The sequence below is a fragment of the Lepidochelys kempii genome, chromosome 7 (genome assembly GCF_965140285.1).
Source record: "Lepidochelys kempii isolate rLepKem1 chromosome 7, rLepKem1.hap1, whole genome shotgun sequence".
NCBI classification, from domain to species: Eukaryota; Metazoa; Chordata; order Testudines; family Cheloniidae; genus Lepidochelys; species Lepidochelys kempii.
Genome location: NC_136386.1, coordinates 82,233,372 through 82,259,006, shown reverse-complemented (window position 1 = coordinate 82,259,006; position 25,635 = coordinate 82,233,372). Strand labels below are relative to the sequence as shown.

Here is a 25,635-nt window from a genome sequence, read left to right as displayed (position 1 = left end):
AGCAATTAAGATTAGAAAGAAGGAGGATCACTGCAAACCTATTATGCATGTACTCTTACACAAAAGGATTGCTCTCTCTTTATGAATGTTGTTGTACTAACCAAGAGAGCGAGGAACTGTTGATACAAGGTATAATAAGTTTCACACACAATAGTGCATTCCCTTAGGATAAACTAGCAGTGACTTGTTATAAAATGTTGTAATTTTTCCTTCCAATGGAAGTTACTAACCCAAAAAAACAAACAAAAAAAATGTGCACCAATTGAAATATGTAGTTTTGATTATGTATTGATACATGATTTGGGATATTTTTGCCCTCATTATAATTTTTGACTAGTTTATTGGTGCAACAATAAAAATGATGTTACCCCATTTTTCTCCTAAGTACATGGCTATAATTTATCCCTTTAAGCCCAAACTTTCTGCTGTGAGCACCAAAGTAATTATAGGAATAATATAGTTGGTGGCTTTTGGACTCGCCTTCCCGTAGTGCTTTTATGCTGAGATCATGATTGATAATGGAAAGACTAAATGTATTGTTGCCTGGCCAAATGATGTTGGACGGAAGCATCAGTTCATGTAAGAACTTCTCAGTTGTATAAAATAGAAATGAGAAATTGATGCAGCATCACTTGAAAGTTTACTGGAAGTTTTTCTAATTTCAGTACCCTTGGTTACAAGAGCAATAAGGAAGTAATACCCTTCTGACTCCATGAGGCAAAGGGAAGGACAACTGTACCCTTAAGCACTTCTTGTTAGCCAGAAATAAAACAGCATTGCAACCTAGGAGAAGGCTGTTCATCTCCCTGATCAGAGAATTTGTGCTGTAACCCAGCTGATGTTGCAGAGGGAGACAACCAAAGGGGTGGAAATGGGGGTTATATTGTGTGAATGTGATAAGAGAAAACGGAATGTAAAGTCTGCTAAATAGGCAATAAATCTTGGTTCCAGTGAATCTTCAGGCAGGAAGAATCCACGTATTTTTATAATCTGGGGACCACATACTTAGCTAAATATGTAATCCACTTCGATGTAGCAAATAACTACATAATGTCATCATTCTGAGAAGAAACACATACATAGCCTTTTGTGGTTAATGCCAGAAGTGTGTGCCAAAGGCTTAATGCATAATCCTTTTACAGAGTTTATGTGAAAATGACATCTGCTGTAACTGACTAAATCAGTTGTTCCCTCCCCATAAATGGTGATTGCTTAAAATAATCATACCAAGCATAACATTTATATTTTCCTTACATGAAATTAAACTTGTTGGGTAACATTAAATAGTGTTCTCATATACAGTTGAAGCAGATGCTATTGGTTTCGGTAATAGCGACAGCTAGGTCGCCTGCTTTGACCATTGGTTTAAGTATTTATTTTTGTTTGTAAATAAAAAAAACAATATAAATAATAATCTAAGTTTGAATGCTTATCAAAACTTTACAAAGCAGTATTCCCGGTTATCTTTCTTAAAAGTCCAGCCACACTTGCTTCCAATACATTGAAATTTGAAGTACTTAATCCAGCAAAATTCCCATTGACTTCAACAGGAATTTGCAGGATTAAGAACCTCAGAATTCAGCCCTATGTACTGGAAGGTACTTCATGATTTTATAAAATTTTGATTTTATATCTTCCATAATTTGTAGCTAACTTTTTTATAGCCACAAATGCTATAAATCCCTCTGTCATGACCCCAGTAAGGCAGTGAACCCTGAACAAGCTGACGTGAAATTTAAGTCACTGTTAAAAAGATAAATAATGTTGTCCTTAAAAAGAGCCAAGACTTCAGCTTGAGGAAAGATCACTGGAACATGAAAGAAATGCATTTTTACAGTTTGTGGAAGTTCCTTCCATCTGCATTGAGGCTTTAAGGTGAAATTCTGTTCTCAGATGCAGGTGCACAGCTCCCATGGAAGTTAATGGGAACCATGCACACACATCCCTGGGAAGTATGAGACACTTGTGTTGGATCATATTAAAGAAGTTCTGCATTAAAATCACAAATGAGTTTGATTCCCCATAGTTTAAATTCCAGGGTATTACTAATTAAGAGGTATCTTGGTTTCTGGTACTGTTTCTCTCCCTCTCTGTTTGAAACTTGCAAGCTGCTAATTGTGTTAGTACATTCTAAGACAGAGTCTGTTCTCAAAGCAATTCTTTGTCACAACTACTCACACAGAGAGAGACTCAAAGCAATACTCTGTAACAACAGAAACAGCACCCAGAGACTCCCTGCCCTTTTGTTGTATTCATCTCGCTTTGTTAACAATTAGAATAGAGATAGAGGATGTATGTGGATGGATGCTTGGTGTGGATAATAACTGAATGATCAGAGAGGTGCCAGCCTAAGAATCCAGTGTCCATTGGCTGAAGAAGGCATCAAGTGGAAATAACCAGAGGACCCCCGGAGGGCAGACTGGAATCCACCCAACAGCCTCAAGAATGGGAGAACCAAAGAACAAGATAACATCTGGCAGCACAGAGCCGTCAGGAATGTGCCATCTGCTGATGAAGCAATTCCCATAGACTGGCATAGGAAGAAATTCCTATAAAAATGGACTCTAGAAAGTGAGAACTTTGGGGTCTGATTCTGCAAACCAACTTCCAGGAGCATCCGATGAGCATCTGACAAGGTCCTGCTCCCTCCTCATGTCCAGGCCACCTGGACAGTGGCTTGGCATGAGCAACTCTAAGGCTGGTAACTATGATAACAACCTTGCAGAACCTGTGTGTGTGTGTGTGTGTGTGTGTGTGTGTGTGAGTGTGTGTGTGAGTGAGAGAATGAATATGAAATCGAATTGAATGTTATAGCTATAACTAACTGCTTACTCGGATTCTTTCTGTATCCACAATAAATGTGGCATTTTGCCTTTCCCCCTTTAATAAGATCCTGCTGGTTTTTATTTTATTGGTATAACACTTGGACAAAAGGTCTTTGAGACACACATTAAATGTGAAGATGTATCTGTTTTTCTTTTTCAGGTATCACATCATAGTGATTGCCTTGATTTACCTGCTGCCTTTAATAATGATGTTTGTCGCATATAGCATTATAGGAATTACTCTTTGGAGTAGTACAGTTCCCAGAGACCACACTAATAGAGTCTATTATCACCATCAAGTTACTGCCCAAAAAAAAGGTTAGAAGTGAAACTTAATAATTATCTTTTATCTTGCCAGCAGTTCTGACTCTAGCTGTGAAATGTACCTTACATTCATGCAAAGTCTTGCGATGCTGTGTGATTGCACATTGGCATATTAAGAATGTATGAAAAAGTGACAAAATAGCGTCAGAGGAGGGGATGAGGTGCTCTTTTCACAGACCTCCTGAGTGTGAAAAGCAATAATTTGTCATAAGACAGTCTCTAAAAGAGAGACCTTCCAATCAGGGAGAATTTACTGATTTGCCCAAGGCTACATTGAGTGGAGGAGGTAGTGTCCAATGGATTCATGCTTCAAGGAATAGATCTATGTATGCTGCCGACAGGAAGAAATTTCTCTTCCCATTATACATCACCACTAGTTCAACTGATGGTTACCTTTCCCTAATATTTTATCTACCTTTCCCTAATATTTCCAATTTGACTGTAAACAATTCTTATGGAGCAGGCTACCTTAATATGCTAAAATGTATTAATGCAAAGAAACATAAAATCTACAGTCACTATATGCCCTTCCGCTTTCTTGCACTCAGAACTCCTATCAGCATCAATAATGTAGGAGGAGTTCTCATTGATCTAAAGCATAATAAAACCCCTAACATATGATAAAAATATGCACGGATTTAATAAATCAGGAGGAAGAACAGTATTGTTTTAAATCAGATAAACATGAAACTTCAGATAATTGCACAGAGACAATGAAGTAAAGTATTCCTTTTACATTTCTAGTTTGTGAGGACCATGGTCATTGTTGTGATAACTTTTGCTGTCTGATGGTTACCTTATCACCTCTACTTCATCCTGGGGAGCTTCAGGGAAGACATCTATCAGCAAAAGTATATTCAGCAAGTCTATCTTGCAGTCTTTCTGCTTGCTATGAGTTCTACGATGTACAATCCAATTATTTACTGCTGCCTTAACCAAAGGTTAGTAGCAAAAAAAAACCCAAAAAACAAAAAAAAAAAACAAAAAAATCCCACCATCCTATAGGCAAGTGGCTAAATTCCTTAGGTGTGGATGGGAGGAATTCTATTGAACTCAATGGAGCTTTGCCCATTTAGACCCACAGCGAATTTAGTCCGGGGTTCTCTGAACACGCGCTGCGTGTTGCTAGCCATTTTAAATCAGTTTTAAAATGTTTTGCCCTCAGTAAAATTCAGAGAGTTACTATGTGATTACACTTCCATGGTGTAGGATCATTTGAGAATAGAGTAACAAAAGGCATTTGTATTATCTGCCTCTTGTTTGCCTACCTGATGCAGTAACACCTGACATTGCTGAGTCTAGCTATGGCTGCCGAGACTCTAGGCCCTAGAACATAAATCACAAACAAAATAAAGCTCTCCACATTTAAAATTAAAGCAGGCAAGAGCACAGCAGCAGTAGTCATCCTCATTGCTTATTCAGGTATCCACGTAAGCAGGTTTGCAAAATAAAGACCTAATGAATTAACAACTACTCTTCTTTCTTTAAAGCTGCTCCTCTAATGTCCTGTCTCTAACTGGAATTTTCTCAATACAGCTCACGGTCATTTAGCATTTATTAAGAGTGACTATATTAAACACACAAGGGACCTACATGAACAATCCATCTGTAAATGTCAGAATGAAAAACTAGCTAACCAGTACAGTCTTGTTACAACGCAAACTTGTAGGGGTTTTTATGTTTTGTGTTTGAAAGGAAGGCACATTCTCTCTGATAGTGCAATACATAAAATAGAAAGAGACCTGATCACTGCCTCGTCCATCTGAGCAGTGAAAGTGTTTCTCTCTTTTTATGCATTCAATCCCGCAATAACCAAATTCTTCCCTCAGACAAGTGCACAGGGCTCTCATTGACTTCAATGGAAGCCTTTCCTATCCCCATGCTCATTCAAGGGTGGAGCATGCCCCAGCTCTCTCTCTTTGCAGTTAGCATGATCATTGTATCATTTAATTTCCTTTTTGTGTTTGTGCATGTTTACAGGTTTCGTTCTGGTTTCAGATTAGCTTTCCAATGGTGCCCATGTATAAAAGTAACGGAGGGAGACAAACAAACTTATTTACCCATCAACTTCACAGCTGATCCATAACCAGCCAGTCAAACAAGGCTAATTGAAAAACAGACACACTGAAATGAGAAAAAGACATTATTAACCTGCATGCATTTAACACTTGGATTTTTATTTAGATGCTCTGGAATAGTGTTCAAAATATAGTCTCTAAAAGATAGTGTAGTAGATTTTTGAAGCCTGGGATCCATTTTTAATTGATTCTTTTGTACCATGCTGTGGCAGGTGCCATGAACATTGAAAACAGGATAAGAGTAGTCATTATTTATCGGTTTCAGAGCTGGGTGGACTTTTTCAGCCAACCCTTTCCTCCTCCTCCCCACCAAAAAATGCAGGTTTGAGTCATCAAAACATATCACAAGTGTATGTGGATTTTGTCAAACTGTTTCAGCTGAAACAAAAAACACGTTGGAAATGTCTAAGTGGGGTGTTTCAGCAAGAGTGAAACAAAGGGGATTTAGGCATCTTGCACAAAATGGAGATGATGGCAGCAGCAATGGTAACCTTATACCCACTAGTTCGGGCACTCAACTGGGATGTGGGAGATCCCATGTTTGAATCCCAGCTCTAGAGAAGGGATTTGAGCCCAGGTCTCTCCCACCAACATGCGAGCAGCTACCTGGCTATACAATCATTCTCTTGCAGTTCTCTCACTCTCTCTCTCTGGCTAGCCAAGTATTTCATACAAAGTGGGCAACCAGTTGCCTGGTGTTTAGTTGGGAGAAAACAAAGCTGGGTTCAAGTCCCTGCTCCAGAGTAGGAATTCAAATGCAGTTCCCCAGGTAAGTGGCCTAGCCATCTCCTCCTCTCTTTTGTGAATCTAGCCCCTTGCTTTCTGTACCTTTATCCAAATTAATTAATTAAATACGTGCTTAAAATGTCTGAAATCAATATTTCCTTTGCCCCAAGACAGGGTTTTCTGACTTTTTCCACTCACCAAAAATTCTAAAAAAATTCAGTCTTGGTTTGACCCAAGCTGAATTTGGTGTTGATAAACTCCCAAATAATTGGAAAATCAATTCTTCACACACCTCTACCCACACCCTGCTACAGTGTCTGTAAGCTGCACAGCCACGTATTCTCCAAAGACCATCACTGAGTTACGAATTTCATATCAGCCCATTCCAGGATTGAAAATCGTAATAGGGAAGAATTCAATTTAAAAAATGGCGGCGGGCGGGGGGAAATAGCCAAATTGGATGGACAAAAGGGTTAAATAAAAAAAATCCTGATGGAAATGTCCTTCCTTTTTCTGTTTTTTAAGAAACTTTTCTATGGAGAAGAACCAGCATACTGCTATAGGTCTCAGTTCCACAATCAGATCCATTCAGCTGGACCCTCACTCACACCGATCAGGAGTACACCCGCATAGATGAGATTGCAAGACTGGGCCATAGGAGATGTAACTAAGACAAATTATAAACCATAAATTAGAGCTCGACCCAAGCTGCAAAGTTTGGCTTTGAACTTTTCCAGAGTTCTGGGGTGTTTGGGCCTTTGTTCTGATATGGCCTTATAGTTTATCAATATAAATTGGGAAGCCATTCCTTAAAGAATCTTTATTGCTGGAATTCTTATTTATAGGAAGTAGGACCAAAGTCTCAGCATCATTTCTTTATAAACTTATCACAGAAATTAAACATTAATAGCCATTATTACACAAGCAAAACATAAGTTACCAACGTGCACATTAACTAACACCCATGTTAACAGAATAAAGCACCTGAGCCTCCGAGATCCTCTGCAGATCTCAAAGCATTTTGTAAATGAAAATACAATTATCCCTAATTTACAGGTGAAGACATGGTGGCACAAGAAGGTTTTATCCATGGACCCATACCAGGTTCACTGGCAATGCTGGATGCAGAACACAGATCTCCTAACCCCCAGTCCAGTGCTTTATGTATTGGCCATGCTGTCTCCCATTCAAACGTCATATAGGCTTGTAACAGTACTTGTGCACTGAAGGAAACAGATGAAGCTTGAGTGACATTGACTTATCTTTCAGTTTAATACTTCTCAGGAGCACAATAGTTCTGTTTGAGTTCTTCACAACTGGAGGAAGAAACCTCTCGAGGCAGAATCTGTACAGCTAGATCATCTCCCTCCTTACTAGCAGTTATTTCAAATGTATTTCATCTGATTCACTTGTTGAGAATTGCTTGTTAGTATGACTAACAACATTTAGTAGGGATGGTATGTCCCCAACCCATGCCTCAAGTTAACACATACATGCAAATGCAACCTCTGCTAGAAGCTAGGTTTAATATAAAATGAATAGTCCACGCAGAGAACTGTTTTAATCCTTCTAACCCAACAAAGCACTGTAAACAGACTGACAGTTTCCTATGATATCCTGAATGAACTTTATTAGGTTAAACCTTATTGAATTAGGGTTCATACCTTTGGAGTCCATTGAATTAAAAATACAATTGTGTATGTACTTTTGCGGCACTGTATGTACCTGCTCTAGTAAGAGGAGGTAACTAACCAGAGAAATTACATTTCAGCCCTTTAAAGCCAGACCCCTGGAGAGATTTGCACATACTAGTTTAAACTTGATTCTCCAGGGACCAACAGACAAAGGATTTTTGGACAAATAGCCTGGTTTTAAACAGGCTCAGGGGCTTTTTCCTGATCCTCTGAATGGACAGAACCCCTATCCACAGAGATCCCCAACCCTTAGGGAAGGCTTGGCATGACGTTAGACTGTGTGCTTGTTCTGATCCCAAGCTGTAATGAACTTGGAACCACAAGGACTCCCCTTGAGTGGGGAGTTGAAGGTCTGCTGCTGCCAGAGTCCATGTTAGGGTTGGGGTGATCTCTGGTAAGCTTATTAGCATTTGTGTAGGGCCTTTTACTGTTTTTAATATTTTCTCTGTAATCTTACCACTTCAAGAATAAAGTAGGCTTGCATAGGAAGTGCTGTGTGGTAACTGGTAACTGTAGCAATTACACCTGTTAACTGTCTCTGAAGAGAAAACAAGCAGGTTTGTCTAGGCACTCTGTCTTCGCTGGGAATAAGTTGTCATAAATATAAAGGGAAGGGCAACCACCTTTCTGTATACCGTGCTATAAAATCCCTCCTGGCCAGAGGCAAAACCCTTTCACCTGTAAAGAGTTAAGAAGCTAAGGTAACCTCGCTGGCACCTGACCCAAAATCACCAATGAGGGGACAAGATACTTTCAAATCTGAAGGCGGGGGGGAAACAAAGGGTTCTGTCTGTCCGTGTGATGCTTTTTCCGGGAACAGATCAGAAATGGAAGCCTTCCAACTCCTGTTAAGTTAGTAAGTAATCTAGCTAGAAAATGCATTAGATTTTCTTTTGTTTAATGGCTGGTAAAATAAGCTGTGCTGGAAGGAATGATATTCCTGTTTTTGTGTCTTTTTGTAACTTAAGGTTTTGCCTAGAGGGATTCTCTATGTTTTGAACCTGATTACCCTGTAAGGTATTTACCATCCTGATTTTACAGAGGTGATTCTTTTACCTTTTCTTTAATTAAAATTCTTCTTTTAAGAACCTGATTGATTTTTCATTGTTCTTAAGATCCCAGGGTTTGGGTCTGTGTTCACCTGTACAAATTGGTGAGGATTATTATCAAGCCTTCCCCAGAAAAGGGGGTGTCTAGGGCTTGGGGGGATATTTTGTGGGGGAAGACATCTCCAAGTGGGCTCTTTCCCTGTTCTTTGTTTAAAACGCTTAGTGGTGGCAGCATACGGTTCAAGGACAAGGCAAAGTTTGTACCTTGGGAAAGTTTTTAACCTAAGCTGGTAAGCATAAGCTTAGGGGGTCTTTCATGCAGGTCCCCACATTTGTACTCTGGAGTTCAGAGTGGGGAAGGAACCTTGACAACAGTGAAGGCAGGGACCTGTGGGGCCTGGAAATATCCCAGTCAGAAGAGAGAAAGACTTGTATCTCCACCCAAGAAAGGCAACAGCTGCAGGAGCAAGAAGCCTGAGAGTGGGTTCCCTTCCTGGACCACTGAGGGGAAATGCATGTGTGGTTGCCCTGAATTGGCACAGCCACTTTGATCATCCAAGCACCCTGACTGCCTAACTCATTTACTCCCACTCCTACAGACATCTCAGCTCCCTTCCTGTGTTAGTTATCCACACCATTTCTCCTCCCCATATTAAAAATAAAAAAGCAAGGGTGAATAGGGGAAGGAGGCAATGTTAAAAGTTTGAGATATTAAGCACAATAAATTCAAGACATACAAACACAGTGAGTGACTGATAAGGGTTTAGAATAGATGCACCTTCTCTATCATAAGCAGTGTTTTTTAATATTAAAGAGCCTTACCGTGACTGTAAATGGAACACCTGGTGAGACTTAGCTCCTTCTTTTCTATTACAGCCTCCAGTTTGTCAGTCATTTGGAAATATTCCACCTTTGCTCTAAAAGCTTAGTAGCTATGAAGTGTTGGGCTGGATGGGGATTTAGAGGACTAGCACCTCCCCCTCCTCCTCTGCTCATCTGGAGCAATGGGAAAAGAGAAAGGAGGAGAAAGAAAGAAAGAAAACTTCTAGGCTTAGTGCAACTGAAAATATGAAGACATTTCCTGAGGCCCCTATAAGCAGTGGAAATAGGATACATACCTAGCTGGAGTCCCTGAGTGTGTGGGAAGCAAAGAAAAGACTTCTGATGCACTGCCAGGTCCCCAACATTCACAGTGATAAACGGTGACATCATAGATGCTCACTTGCAAGCAGTGTTTGAAGAGCAGTTTGAAAACAAGGTAGTTCCAGGAGGAGAGTTGAAAATCCACACCCACAAACAGTAGGCTAGTGAAATACTTAGACCTCGCTATACATTTCATTACACAGTACATTAATCTGTAGTTTGATTGCCTGTTTATAAAAGTCAATATAGGCAACAGTCTTGAATAATGTTCAGATTTTCAGTTACTTGTCCAACCACCATTTTAGAAATTTGGTGAAATATCAAACATTTTAACAAATGACTATATGTTTCAATCATTTAATCAAAAGACTAGTTTGAGAGTGAATGTTATACAGATATATATATTTTTATACTTATATATACACATCCAGTTACATGCATGATATTGTTTTGTTTGTTTCGGTTTGCTTGTATCATGTGCAATGTGAATGGATGGATGTGAACTTTGCTTTTCCCCTTCCTTATTTTTTATTTTCCAATCTCATTTGCTACTTTAATTTGTGTTACTTCCAAGTTTTACCAAAGGTGAGAAAAGCCCTAAAGGCTCAGAATCTCTTCATTCGCAAAAATAGAATTACTAAGGCCTTGTCCAAACCCCATTTGCATCAATGGGATTTCTTTCTATTGACTTTAGTGAGCTATAATCAGGCCCATAATGAATAAAGAGTAATGCAGCCATGTTGTAAATAAGATTGAAAGAGTAGACAGGGACATCATTTTCCTTCCCAGTTTTGTTTTAGGTAGGGGAATGGATGGGTTCCTCTTCAATATCTGCCTAATAATCCCACTTATGCACCCTGTAGAAAATTCTGCTAAAAATTACACTAGTGTGACCCCATAATTCCATGGGTTCACACCACTGTAACTGCAGTTTGGCACTGTCTCTCTCCTGCCCACATCTTTCGAAGATTCGTTTTTGTTTTTAAAGATTTAAAAAAATTCCCAAAAGCTCTTCCTCGTCAGCTGCCCCTTGACTAGACAGCTTGATTTTTCCAGAGACAGCATTTCTCATCCACATGTGACAGACAAGGCTATTTCTGGTGGCACTAATTCCCAGAAGACTGTAGCACATGGGTAACTGCAGTAAGGAATAGGGGTTTTAAACAGTACACTACCATTCAAGATGTTTAATCTGGACATTATTTAGCTGGTTTTGGGGGGCATGCAAGTGTTTACCATTATTTTAAGAAAATGAATGGGAGCTGGAAAAGAAACCACCTATAATGATGCTACTAAATACACACACACATTGATTAGACAGCTGTGTTTAACAAGAACCATCACGATTCTTTCTGCTACAGGAAATAAAAGCAATTTAGGAGAGATTCTCTGCTAAAGAAATTTGTCAGTGCTCCTAGTCATCGCAAGCCTGAGTTACACATCATTATGGGTCTACCCCTAGATGATGCAAAAAGGTGCTTTTTTCAACTGAGTTAGATTAACACTACTGGAAAGCCCCATTAACATCCTATAACCTCTTCACAATTGTGTTAGTTGTCCCTTCCTCAGCTACAACATGACCCAGTTAACTTAACTGAAATGATGTTAAACTGTCTCTAGGTGGGATGTTAAGGACACCTTAACCTGCATTGATAAAAGCAGCTAAACTGAGAGCACTGTTCACTTACTGTGCTTACCAACAATTTCAGATTCCAAGGCCAGAAGAGACCATTGTGATCCAAAATAATTCCTAGAATGTATCTTTTAGAAAAACATCCAATCTTGATTTTAAAATGGTCAGTGATGGAGAATCCACAATGACCTGTGTCCATTCTTCCAGAAAGCTAGTTCATCTTCCATCTCTTCTTGACATATAACCAGATTGTTTGCATTTTAGGTGGACTAACTTGAGTTCTCCTCCTACTAAACAGCTCTACAATACCCTAGTAAGAAACTGAAGGGTTGCTGTATTGAGAGAGTGGGATATAGATTACCCTTCTGGGTGTCAGGTTGCTCTTTTTCTTGAAGGGCTGGGATAGCATGTTGCAGAGCTAGCATCACCATCCTTCCTTGACCTGTATTGCTATGAAGGTTGCAGCTATTTTCTGATGGATCAGATCACTGATGTTTTTTGTTAGCCTGTTTCTGGTTCATATTCGGAGAATAATTTCTTCAGTTTTAGAAGACATCACTAAATTTCTATGCAGGAATCAGAATACGATCTCTGGTAAGATGTGTCACGTCACTGATGCAATCGTTGAAAGTGGAGACTCTTTCCCCATCTTTCTGTAGGCACAGCAATAAGACGGTAGAGTGTAAGGCAGGTTACATTATTTATAGCAATTCATGAGGTAAGAAGAAGATGGCTCTCCATAATAATAAATGAAATCTTTCACAATATATATAGAAATGATTAAATATTAAACTGCAGTTAAAATATCCAGTTACTGAGAACTGCCATTTAAAGTTATTTTTGTTTTTAAATACCAAAAAAGGAGTCCGTTGTATTGATTAAGGAAAAATTGTCTGAAGAATCTTGTCATTCCAACAAAATGAACAAATAAAAAGCACAAAACAGTTTCAGAAATTAGGAAACTCTTTATTTTTGCCTTCTGCTAATTTAAAAAGAACAAAAATTGCTTGTTTTAAAACATTAAAATGCTGATGAGACCGTTGTAAGAGAAACACTAAAGGACCCTCAACTGTAGCAGTATGAGCAGATGACAGCATAACATAGGTATGTAAATGGCACTTTTTCCTTGAAATAAGGTTTATATGATCATTTTTATATAACAAACATCTTACAAAGTAAGGATCATAGTTTTATTCTTCAAGCCATAAACCTTTAAATAATGCACTGTAAGACAACTCAATTAGTGCTTGGTCAACATGGAATTTAAGACATTTTTTAAAATACAGTCAAGACTTGCACTTCACTCTTAACACCCTTCTCAGGGGTAAGAAGCAGTTTAGAGATTAAAGTCTGCGTACGTCCATCTTCTGCTTAGAAAAGAACTAGGGCTTCTTATCTCATATTAACTATCCTCCATGACAGGGAAAGTTCCACTGTTATAAACACAAAGCCACCTCCATGCTTATTGTCATCCCAATTTTATTATAAATTATGAAGATTGGCCCAACCAAAAATCCACATAACCAAGCACCTCCAACTTTAGGGGAAGAGGTTTCACAATCTAACCTTTGATCCAGATTTGAATTTTGCTGCCATTCAGTCTCTGTATATTGAACCAAATTCTCAGATTCAAACAGACCCACATTTACTAGTGTTCAAAAGTCAGATCCTAATTTTATGGCTCAAGCCATCTCCAAAAGATTGCCGATATCATAAATAAGACTTGTGAAATTAAAATGATAGAAAATGTAACTTACACTAACAAGCAAACAAAAACCTTGTTCAGCATAGCAAGCTTCTCACTTTATTTTGTCTATCATTTTGGATTATAGATGCCTACCTGGGCCTTGGCAGGCTGACAGCTGTGCAGAGATTATGAGTTATATAGTTTCTACTAGAGGCATAATTGGCACACCTGCGAGAGCTCAACATTTGTGCAAACTGACATTTCAACATACAAATCAGGTAACTGCATATGCAAACCAGTGAATGTATGTAATTACCTGACATATGTGGGTGTGCAAATGTCAGATGGTGTGCACAAACAAGGAGGTTGTGGACTCCATAAGAGTATGTGCAGTTTTGCAGAGGTGCATCTATTATGCCCAGGACTGAACAGCTGGCCAAATGTATTCCTAAGCAGGTTTGCTTTAATACAATAGGCCTAGTCTTTGTCATGCCTGTGAACTCCTCCTTAGTTATAGAGTACATAGGAATATAAAAACCTCGGACATTGCTGTGATTACGTTTTATACCTTTATAAAACAGCAGAGCTTTGCAAAGTACCAAGCCATCATCCAACAGAGCCTCTTCCAGAAAGAATCACGGGACACCAGTTAACACACATCAAAAAAAGTTTAATATTTTCACAAATATCACTTAACACTAGTATAACTATTACTAGTGTGCAAAGTAAAAAGACTTTCTACCTTTGCAAAACCAGTTAGGCATGCAATTCTTCAGGTAGACACACACACTTAAAGCTGCAAGTACTATTTGTGACTCACATGTTACCTTACAACATTCAACCACAGTGCAATGTTACCAATAACTAGGGCAATCCAAATCTTGGGGGTGACACAGGAAGAGGGAAGAGCAAGCTGGAGAGACCTCAATTTATTTTTGGTAGAAAAGGAGGAATTAACTACAGAGGACTCTCCTTTTTTTTGGCAGGAAAAAAGTGTGACATGCAAAAGTTATTTAATGTAACTTGGCTTAACTTGCTTTTCGATTTAAAAACAATAGATGGGCTAAATACTTACAATGACAGAATCGATTCAACATAGGAAGGGATACGAAGTATGTATATAATCTTTGTCGTTGTTGTTTTAGTCCATAGAATAACTGGGCCTGGCACTCTTTGTGTGGTTCCTTAACGTCCAAACCAAAGCCAGACCCTGGTATTTCCCTAGGATCATTAACTTTAGCTGGGTGTTTGTGTTTTGAGAAGGTGTTTAAACATTAAAACTTTTTTTTTTTTTTGCTTCAAAGCAAAACAACTCTTTAAAGTAAGAAGGGGAATTTTACATTTCTGTATTATGCTGTTTCAGTCTGTTTAGCTATAGATTCAGCAAAACAGCAGCAGTGTGCTGATTTATTTAGTAAAAAAGGGATAGAAAACTTTTACAAGAAATCTTAGACTCTGAAGAATACAGCAAAATCTGCTAAGGACCACAGATTTCTATGTCCAGAGATTTGGATTACCCCAATCAATCACTTGATTTTACTAGTACGGATTTTCCTCTTTAAACAATACTTATTGTACTTCATAACACAACACTATTCACAGAAGCAATGGGAAATGCCAGTGATACCAGATTTGTGGGACGGTGCCATTTACTTTTACCATAATAAAACTGGAAGCAAATAAGGAGGCAAATAAATCATATTCTAAGTCCCACTGTACAGTTACGTGAGCACCCAGTGCTGACACACTGTAATATTTCCAGAGTCATTTTAAGTGAAACAACATTGGGCAGAAATGCAGGAGGGAATTATTACTTCTGCTTCTATAAGCATAAACACCTTGATTTTATGTTCAGTATATCAGTGGTGCATTTAACATGGACATAGTATCTGCTGGAGCGAATACATTTCATATGAAGTAAAAGTAGCTCATTAATGTAGATCATTTGGCTGTAATTTTATCTCAAACAATAACTTATTTTGACAGCTGCATAAATAATAAACTGGTTTTAATGACCTAGAGATGGGGAATGTATGTGCCAACCAGGTGGAAAAGAAACATGCAGATTGGGGGTCCAGAGATGGTGATATTATCAACAGCACACACTCTAGTTTGTATCCTATTTTTTATGTCATTAGTTGTATTTTTCAATAAAGCAGTGAATTCTGGTCTTCTACCAGTTCAGACTACAGAGTCGCTGCTTTATAAGAAAGTGCTCGAAAGGCAGAATTAAAGCCAGTGTTCTGGAGTTTAGTTTTGCTCAGCATCACGAAGTCTACATCCCACAGCAGTAATGAGAGCTGCTCCTTTCCCACTGCCATCTTCCGAAAGGAGGAATGTCACATTGCATTTTGGTGCAAGATCCTTTACTGTTTGGTGCATGATCCTTGAAAAGCTACAAAACAAACAGATACGGATGTAAGTGTAATTCAGCATCCATCCCTGGGCGACAGCATCGCTACAGGATTCTGGCATGAGGAACATAGTCCAACAAAATTCTGAACACTGGCTAGGCACATAAAGAGAGATGAAGAACATTGCTGGAGAGTGCAGGTGATTGGGAGACAATATAACCATGGCAGCTATGAAAGGAAAAGCAGTTTAAATGATAACTATTTAGTTCCACCCCTTAGCTGTAGGGAGCACGGTTGCCTGAACGTACACAACTTCTGCCCTTCCCTCCTACCATCATTAATGCAAGACTGAGACTTAGGAGTTGATCCTACCTCTCCATACAGTCACTGGCTCTGGGAGGTCAATGGGGAAGCTCCCTTAAGCCCCACAGCTGATGAAGAGTTGTCTTTACCACCTGGGCTGCTTGCTCCTGCCTCCCACCACTGCTGCTATGAGGTAATTGTGACCAAATGCACCCCTGTAGTCACACCCTACACACTACTGTAATAATCTTTGTACAAAATATGCCTTGTGAGGTATCATTTGAAAACTTATAACTTAGTGGTCATTAATATCATGATGAAACGTGTGTAGTAACAAAGTTATAAACAGAAGCTGAAATTAGGTCTGAAATATGTTTACCATTCTCTAAAAGAGAAAGAACAAGCTGACGTCTCTAGCCAGGTGTCATCGAAGTTGATGAGCAATCACCTATCAAGTGGCCATTTTTTTGGCAAGGAGGGGAGTGCAGGAACAAACAGATCTGTATGAAACCTCTTTCACCACAATACTCCACAACTCCAACCTCCCAGCAGGAATGAAATTTATCTAGGAGTAACCCTCAGAAAAATGCATTTCAAAGGAGGACTGGACTATAGAAGAGGGCGGAAAAACTCCCCAAGATATTTCTCCCTATCCATCTCTCCCTCTTTCACCTAAGACAACAAAAGAAACAGCCACTGGTCCTGGCCTGAGAGTTTTGTCAGCAACTTTACTGGAAACATGTGGTATTAGACTTCACCTTGAAACCAAGTCTAGTTTGTTAAGTTTTAGTCCTAGAAAGGGCGTTATCTTTATTTCTCTTGTAACCATTTCTGACTTTAATGCCTTACACATGTACTACCTTAAAACCTCTCCCTTTGTAGTTAAACTTGTTTTATTTTATTCTTTAATCAAAACTAATTCACTGTTGTGAACTGTATGGGTAACTCCACTTAGGGAGACAAACTGTTGTATATGGATCCCCTTAGAGAGACAATGAACTGAATGTGTCTGACTGCCCAGGAGAGGGCAGGACAGTGCAGAACAGACATTTTGGGGGAAAACCCGGACTGGGAGTGTGTTCAGGTCACCCTGCAAGTGGTAACCCAGGCTGGTGGAAGCCAGAGTGTGACTGATGTGTGGCTGGCAGGCTGCAGCTATATACAGACACTCAGGGTGTTACCTGCATGCTGGAAGGCTGTTGTGGATGGCTCAGGTGGGAGCTACAAAGCATTATGAGGCACCCAAGTTTGCAGGGCAGGGCTGACAGCCCCTCATTGGTCTGGACTGCACCCCGGAATATCACAGTAATCCTAGAAGCTCTCCTCCCCGGAATGTCACAGCAGGGAGTGGGGTGATGCAAGCAGGGGATTTGGGAACCCATAAATGTATATATATTTTCAAAAATATGCAAGTTATGGGCAATATATGACCTAGACCCTAAACTACATGTTTACAAAAAGCATGAGTTGATAATCACTAGCATTTTATTAATTTATTATCTACCCCTACTATTAGATACTTCATATGATAATCTGTCAGGCCCACATTTGACTGTCGAGATATACTGAATCTACTGGTTCCTCACAGCCCTGCAAAAGTCATGACATTTTCCAACACAATTTACCTTTCACAAATCCACAGCAGTTTACACACTGTATCATCTCTAGACTGTCTCTTCATTCCATCTGTGTGGACAGTGCCTAGCACAATGGTGTTCCAAACCCTGACTGGGGCATCTAGACACTACTGCAATACCATTATTAACTTAGCAGGAGTTCATGGCTCAGCTATTTGATAGCTTATGCCATATCTTTCATGGAAGTAATCTGTTTTGTATTCCTTTATTTTTGCCTACCACTGTTTCATTAATGTGAGTCTCTACAGTTCTTCCTCACTACCACACACAAACACCCTCCAAAGTTGCAATATCAAACTCTGATGCAAAGAAACCATTTAATTCTTCTGTCATTTCTTTTTCAGGAAACAATAATTCTTTGTTTTCTTCCCTATTCAATGGCCCTATTGCTCTCGCCTGTATTTCTGACCGACTTATTTAATGAGTTTTATTACTTTTTATTTGGCATACTATTGCTAACTATTTGTGCTTTATTATTCCTTTTACAGTCTCTTATTCCCCATATAAAGCTCCAACCATAATTGTTTTTCAAGCTCTGTTTTTGCCTGCTATTAGAGGAAGAATAGTCATTTTAATTAACAGAGGCCAGTATCTGACACTTCAGAGAAAGGCCAAACCTACAGCAATGAAGCACTTATTGCAAACAGATGCAGAGAAAAATAATACTTACTGTGGATGTAGTTTATACAGAGTCCCATCTACACCAACTGTTACTTCCAGGTGGTCTAATCCTCTGTTCTCTCTTATTTTATCTACAACCGCAGCCATTCCAGCTCCACACACCTGAGCTGCTCTTCTCGATACTGCTCCACAAACCGTCTTTACAATTATACTGTCATCACAGGTACCATTCAAGCCCAGCTGCTGGAGGATTGTTCGTACCTGAAGCAATGCTAACCTGTCACTGAAAAGAAAGGAGAACAAGATGTTTGACCAGGTTACTGAATGAACCCTTTAACAAGAACAATATTTAGTATTTATACAACAATTTACACCTAATAAATTCTCACAATCCCTCTGTGAGGCACGGTGAGCTTAGGAGCCCATGAATGCCAATGAGCAGAGGGCACACCATACCATGACTCACATTAGGCCTGACAAACTCATTGCCCCAACACACTATTGTCATAATCTGTATCTGAAAGATGTTGTGGAAAGTATCATATGCAAACTGGAGACATGCTGGTCCCAAAACCATTGTGTGATGTATGTATGGGGTGAGTAGAATGAGTTATAAACGTAGGATGAAACGATGTCCTTAAAATGTGTTTGACAGGCAGCCCATAAATCCCAGCCTGCCCTAGACAAAGGAACATGTATTTACTTGTCTGACCCACTTGATCACAGAGGACAATGAAAAGTATATTTACATATAAGGTAAACAAAGCCACCAGCTAAAAAGTGGGGGTGATGACAATGGGGGATAGAGTCTGTACACCCAGGAAGCCTTCCTGGCTCTTGAAACAGAGACAAGAAACTTCGGGGTAATATAAGGTGGGGGAAGAAACATTTGAATAATCCATCACCTGAGAGAACAAAGACGACAGTGCTTTGTACCTATAAAAGCTGAATCCTCCTGTTAAAACAGGCCTGAGAATACTGGCAGTTTGGAGTGAGCAAGAAACTGCATAAAGCTGCGCTTCTTCTTGCTAGAATTAAGTGTTATTTTTGTTTTGTTTATATCCCTTTCCCATCTCTTTTGCTCTTACTTGAAATCACTTAAATCCATGTTCTTTGTCAATAAGCTTATTCTCAGTTTTACTACAAGCTATCTCAGTGCTGGGTATAAACCCAGCTGGGCTAACAAGCTGTTATGTGTACTGGAAAACTTGGTGTTACCTCTGGGAGCACCCAACAACAGGGACAGGACACTGCAGGCGAGACAGTTTTGAGGAGACTCAGGACTAGAAGAATTGTTGGGTGTCACCCTGAAAAGAGTGACTGGACTGGTGAAAGCCAGGGTGAGACCACTGTGTTGTGGGCATGCTCCTGATATCAGGGCTCTGAACCATAGCTACATTAACACAGAGGTCCCCAAGGTTACAGAGCAGGCATTGACAGAACCTCTTATTGGTCTGGATGAACCACCAAAGCATCATAGGCACATCTGGCCAGTATTTGCTGTTGGAGCCAGGTTAGGACTCACAAGAGTGTCTCACAATCTTGAGCTCATTTCTCCACCCTATGCTGCTGTATTCAAGCACCAATAATCATATAAAGAGTCATGGCAAACATTACAGCACATTCTGTTTAGAAGTAATATTGGTTCAACGACTATTTTTTTTGCATGTCTCTTCCCTCATCATTTCCTCTAAAGGATATTTCCATGAGAAAAAGTATTTATAAGTCTCCATTATATAATGCTTTTCCTTGAAACATCAAGTGGCCTTCAAATTACTTTACAACATACTATCTTGGCACTAATAGTACAATACAAATAAATAATCAATGAGTAGCTATTGCTAGTATAGATTAATAATTAGATCTCTACTATTACATACTACTGCATGTATTCAATAAGAACAAGGAAATTGTTTTTGTGTTAAAACTTACAAACAATAAAATGAAACACCAAAACCAGCAAAAGCATCTTTGATTACCATCACTATGACTCAGGCTATATCTACACTAGAGAGTTTACAGCAGCAGCTGTACCAATGCAGCTGTGCCACTGTAAGAGCTCTCGTGTAGCCATTCTATGCCAACTAGAGAGCAATCCCGTCAACATAATTACAGCATCTCCTACGAGCAACAATAGCTATGTCAGCGAGAGAAGTTCTCCTGCCGACATAGCGCTGTGCACACTACCATTTATGCTGGCGTAATTTACGTCGCTCAGGAGGGTGTTTTTTTCACACCCCTGAGCAACATACGTTTTGCCAACATAAGACGTACAGTAACTCCTCACTTCAAGTCGTCCCGGTTAATGATGTTTCGTGGTTACGTTGCTGATCATTTAGGGAACATGCTCGTTTAAAGTTGTGCAATGCTCCCTTATAACGTTGTTTGGCAGCCGCCTGCTTTGTCCACTGCTTGCAGGAAGAACAGCCGGTTGGTGCTAGCTGGTGGGGGCTTGGAACCAACAGCCCCCCTATCAGCTCCCCAACCCCTTAAGTTCCCTGTGCAGCAGCCGCACAGCAGGCTATCAACTGCTGACAGTTCAGCTGTCCCTCCCCCAACTGCCATGTGCTGCTCCTGCCTTCGAGCTGCTCCTGGGAGCCTCCTGCTTGCTGTGCAGGGGAGGGGGGAAGAGGGGGACTAATGTCAGGGTGTCCCCCTCCCCACTACTTCTGCCCCCCGCTTACCCCTTCTCCATATAGAGCAGGGTGGGTACAGGACAGGACAGGGCTCAGGACAGAGAGACTGCAGCTGCTGTCTCAACTTCCTGATCTTTTTAAAGGCAATGTACTTGGAGTCGGCTCAGCGTACTTAAAGGGGCAATGCGCATCTCTCTCTCTCTCCCACAAACAGGGTGTGTGTCTTTGTCTGCCATGCTGTCTCCCCTCCCTCCATTCGTGCTGTCTTGTAGAGTGTGAGGCTACAACGTGTTAACCCTTGAGGGCTCAGCCGAATGCTAGTTCATCATTTAGCAGTAAGGCATTCCCTGGGAAATATCCTACACGCTTCCACTCTCTAACTTCACCACCTCAACCAAGCTTCACAATCATCATCATTGCTGTGTACAGTATTAAATTGTTTCTTTAAAACTTATACTCTGTGTGTGTGTGTGTAAATAAATAAAATATAGTTTTTTGTCTGGTGAAAAAAATTTCCCTGGAACCTAACCCCCGCCCCCATTTACTTTAAATCTTATGGAGAAATTGGATTCACTTAAAGTCGCATTTTTCAGGAACATAACTATAACATTAAGCCAGGAGTTACTGTAGTGTAGACATGGCCTTAGTTGGAAATACTCTTATGAGCTGAGAACACTTTCTAAAGAATTCTTCTTGCAGCCTTTATAGGCTTCTAGTACAAATAAAAACAAAATATTTTCCCTCGTATTTACAGAAGTATTTGAGCACAAAATCATTTTTCTGTCTCCTGATTTCTGCTCCCATTATTTCCCTATGTAAAAGTCCTATAATTCTAAGGTGAACTTCCCATTTCATTACTGTGCTCTATAAATAGTTTTGCTAATCTGACCTAAATCTTTTTTTCCTTCCAGGTTATCATGTGCACATTCAGTTGGACAGGTAAAACTACTGTATGACACTTAAACAGGAAAATGGTGCATTTTATAAATGTTAGAATTCCTAAATTGCTAGCGGATCTTACTTTCAGAAAAGGTAAAAGAAGCCAAAATACATGATTAAGCTTTAAACATATGTTATAAAGGCAAGTTAAACAGTTTAAAATTCTGCGAGCTGAGGCAATTAGCCTGAATCTCACCAGAGTATGAAAAGGAAAATAGTAACACCTATCTTACGTAAATATACACAAAAGATATAGGTCAAATAATGTAAGGCTTTCCATGACCACTGACATATCTGCCATTTAACAGTTACCAATGTGTATAAGTTTTGACAACAAAGAATCTGAGATCTACTCAATTCAGGCCTTGATCCTGCAAACATTTGCCTAGGGGTCAACTTTACTCATGCAACATGGGGACACTGAATTCAGTAAGGCTACTCAAATAAAATTAAGCACATACATGAATGTTTTCAAAAGCAGGGCCTTACAGTTTACAAACTAGTGTGTGCTTTAGTAAGAATTGAATGCCAAGCAGTTGTTCAGATTTAGTTAATGAGGACACATGTTGTGTAATCACAGTTTAATACTCGAAAAATTCGATCTGCTGATATTCATCACTCTTCAATGAAGATTATGGTACAGATACCTTCCAATGACAAGCAGAGTTGAACTGCACTCCTAGTTTCCTCCCCTCAAGCACCAGTACTAAATTAGACATGCACTATTTCAACTCCAGCAATTCTACTGTGTATCAATCTTACCTCTCAATCTGTGAAAGGAACTTGGTTTCAAAGATACCTCTGGTCTTCAGCGACTCTGAAATTTGACCTCTAAACAAGAATCCCCTTTTAGTGAAGTCAATCAAAATATTGCGAACGATTTCTCCCAGGTACATTCCACTAATCATTTTCTCATACCTGGAATTACAGACAATGGTACAGTTCAGAAGGAATGTTATTTATATATAATCCAGCTAGTTTACAAGGATATGCAGAACAGTAGTGAAGAGTTTGGTAACTCTCTCATAACTGGAGTCTTAGAACATTAAATGGAGCTGCCTCGGTGTTGGTAGGTTACACAGACAATGTGCGTTTAGAGCGGAGTTTCAGTTCCTGGAAGTTCATTACTTTTTTTCATAGAGGAGTTCTGCAAAGAGCAGAAACTACTGGGTAACGCTCTGAAAAAAGTGATAAATGTAATATTACGTGTTCATGAGTATTTCCAGGAGTATAGCTTACTTATCATTATTTATTGATTTCATTGTGGATTAATTCATCAGTACAGAGAGTACAGAGTACAGATATTTATACTGCATCACTGAACATTTCATATCAATTTCTGGCTGCACTTAATCTGTTGTACATGTCCAGATGTGGAGGCAACAGCAAATGTGCCAAAATGCATAACAAATCATTGAGTTAAAAAAAAACCCAACACATCTTGATCTAAACATTGCATGTCGGGACTTGCAATTTCTCAAGGACATGCCTCTGTACTAAAGGTTATAGAAAATGAAATGTCTTCCATTTTATCCATATTATCTTTGCCTCCTTAGAATTCTGGCCAAGTTGCTAAGATCATGCTCAACTGGGCAAAGTTTGAGCATCTCTGTCCTAAACTAGCTCTTTAATAATATTATAGTTGTGTACAATAAACAGTTGTGACAGACCTTGAAAAGGAATAACTGAATTCTCTGAGGAAACGCTTTTGTATTAAATTTGATCCCCCTTTCTTTGGATATACACGCAGCCAGAGCAGTATTTTATTTATCCTCATCCTTCACACGGGTGTTGTGAAGTATCATTAGGTGTACTCAAATCATGCTAGGTTCTTGAGATAAAAGGTGTTATACAAACTCAATTACTGTATACTATTGGAATCTATGCTTACCAACCCTCTTTGCCCTGCTCCTGTAACTAGTTGTCAGTTTTGCCCCTAGATGTGAGTACTACAATTCCTGTTAGCTCTCCAAGCTATTGTTGAATTGCTAACATGATTCTCAAACATTTAACGTATTTGACAATTACTAATTTGTTAGAATTTTGCTAATTCACACTTTGTTCACACACAAACAAACATAGAAGCCCGTGGTCAATTCCCATTTCTCAGCAGAAATACAGTAACAGACAATGCAGGGTTGAGGTCAAATATTAATAAACTTTTCTTTTAAAAAGCAGGGGATCTGATATACATCTCTTCATTTGTAACAGCATTTTTATTGCTATCAGGTGCTCTGCTGATGGACATGGATAAACATTTACTGGCTGAGGATGAAGTATTATTTTAATAATTAAAACTAAACATAGGAACACAGGGCACAGCACTGGATGGGACCTCCTGGGTCATGAAGGCCACGTGCCTGCTATCTTATCATATAATCTCATTCATAAATTTATCAAGCTCTGCCTCAAAATTAGTTAGGTTATTTGTCACCACTAGTCCTATTAGGAGGCTGTTCCAGAATCTCATTCTTCTAATAGTTAGAAACCGTCTTCTAATTTTCAGTCTACATTAGTTCATGGCCAGTTTATACCCATTTGTTTTTGTGCCAACATTGGCCTTTAGCTTAAATAGCTCTTCTGCCCCTTTGGTGCTTACTCCCCTGCCCTTGTGTATTTATAGGCCTGATCTACACTATGGGGGGATCGATCTAAGATACGCAATTCAGCTACGAGAATAGCATAACTGAAGTCGACGTATCTTAGATCAACTTAGAATCACCTACTTCGCGTCCTTGCAGAGCGGGATCGATGGCCGCCGCTTCCCCGTCAACTCCACTTCCACCTCTCGCCCTGGTGGAGTTCCAGAGTCAACAGCAGAGCAATCAGGGATTGATCTATCGCGTCTACACTAGACGTGATAAATTGATCCCCGATAGATCGATCACTACTCGCCGATCCGGCTGGTAGTGTAGACGTGGCCAGAGAGAACAATCATGTCCTCTCTTTCAGCCTTTGTTGTATTTGGCTAAACAAGCCAAGCTCTTACAGGGTAAGTCTACAGAGCAAACAAAGGTGTGATGGGGTGAGAGTATACTCGCGCTATTATCAGTAACAACAGTAGTGAAGCCATGGCAGCACAGGCCTCAGCATGGGTTAACTACCACAGCACTAGTACACTGGGGACCCTGGATATGTACTCAGGTTGCTAGCCCATGCAAAAGCTTGTGCCACCAAGTCTTCACTATGATTGTTATCTGTGCTAGCTAGATTTGCACAGGTATATTTACTTGTGCTACAATCACAATTTAATTTGCTTTATAAACATTCCACCCAGTCTCCTCTTGTAGACTAGACTCTCCATTCCCATGATCACCTTCTCTGCATCTGTTCTAGTCTGAATTTATCTTTCTTTAACATCGGTGACCAGAATTGTACACAGTACTCCAGGCTCCACATCTGTTAATTCACTGCAAGGTACATTTTGCTTTTTTTTTGTTTAATCAATAATTCACTACATGACAGTGTCTTTCTCAGTCCTTCGTGCAAATCTGATATTTTACTGGATCCTATATCCAACCTAGGTACAAAGTAACATTTCACATTGGAAGGGGGCCGTACAGTCCAATTAGTTCCATGAACAGTTTTGTATCCTATAAATGGCCTCTCTCAAGTGCCTAACTCTTTGAATTATATACTCCTTTCACAGTTTGTTCCATGCTCACTTTGCTGTCATTGCAAAGAACCGTCTCCCAGCTCCCTCAGTGACTGAAGCTTTACGGACTTCAAATTTTGGAGCTTCCCAGGCAGTCTGCCACCTTCTCCGTATTCCTCATGTGTTTTTTCACTTCAATCATATTTCTATAAATTACTGTATATTTATATGAGGGCTTGTGTACACAGCGAGTTAGTGTGCAGCAAGCTGCAGCGTGAATCTGGAGCGCACTAGCTTGCCACGCGTTAACTCATTGTGCAGACCCTGTTACCATGCACTGAGAGTTCCAAAGCCTACTCTGACATACTCCCGCTTCCACGTTCTCACCAAA

General features: G+C 39.7%; 1 protein-coding gene across 1 annotated transcript in view; it reads right to left on the bottom strand.

Annotated features, from left to right (window-relative positions):
* Positions 1–13,808: 13,808 nt before the first annotated feature.
* LOC140914815 (hexokinase-1) overlaps positions 13,809–25,635 on the bottom strand; it is a 68,029-nt gene continuing 56,202 nt past the window's right edge. The window contains exons 16-18 of the mRNA XM_073353512.2: positions 22,412–22,567; positions 18,124–18,357; positions 13,809–15,554 (exon numbers count right to left, since the gene is read on the bottom strand). Coding sequence (XP_073209613.1) covers positions 15,410–15,554; positions 18,124–18,357; positions 22,412–22,567 — 535 coding nt within the window. The 3' untranslated portion in view covers positions 13,809–15,409. The remainder of the gene's footprint in view (positions 15,555–18,123; positions 18,358–22,411; positions 22,568–25,635) is intronic.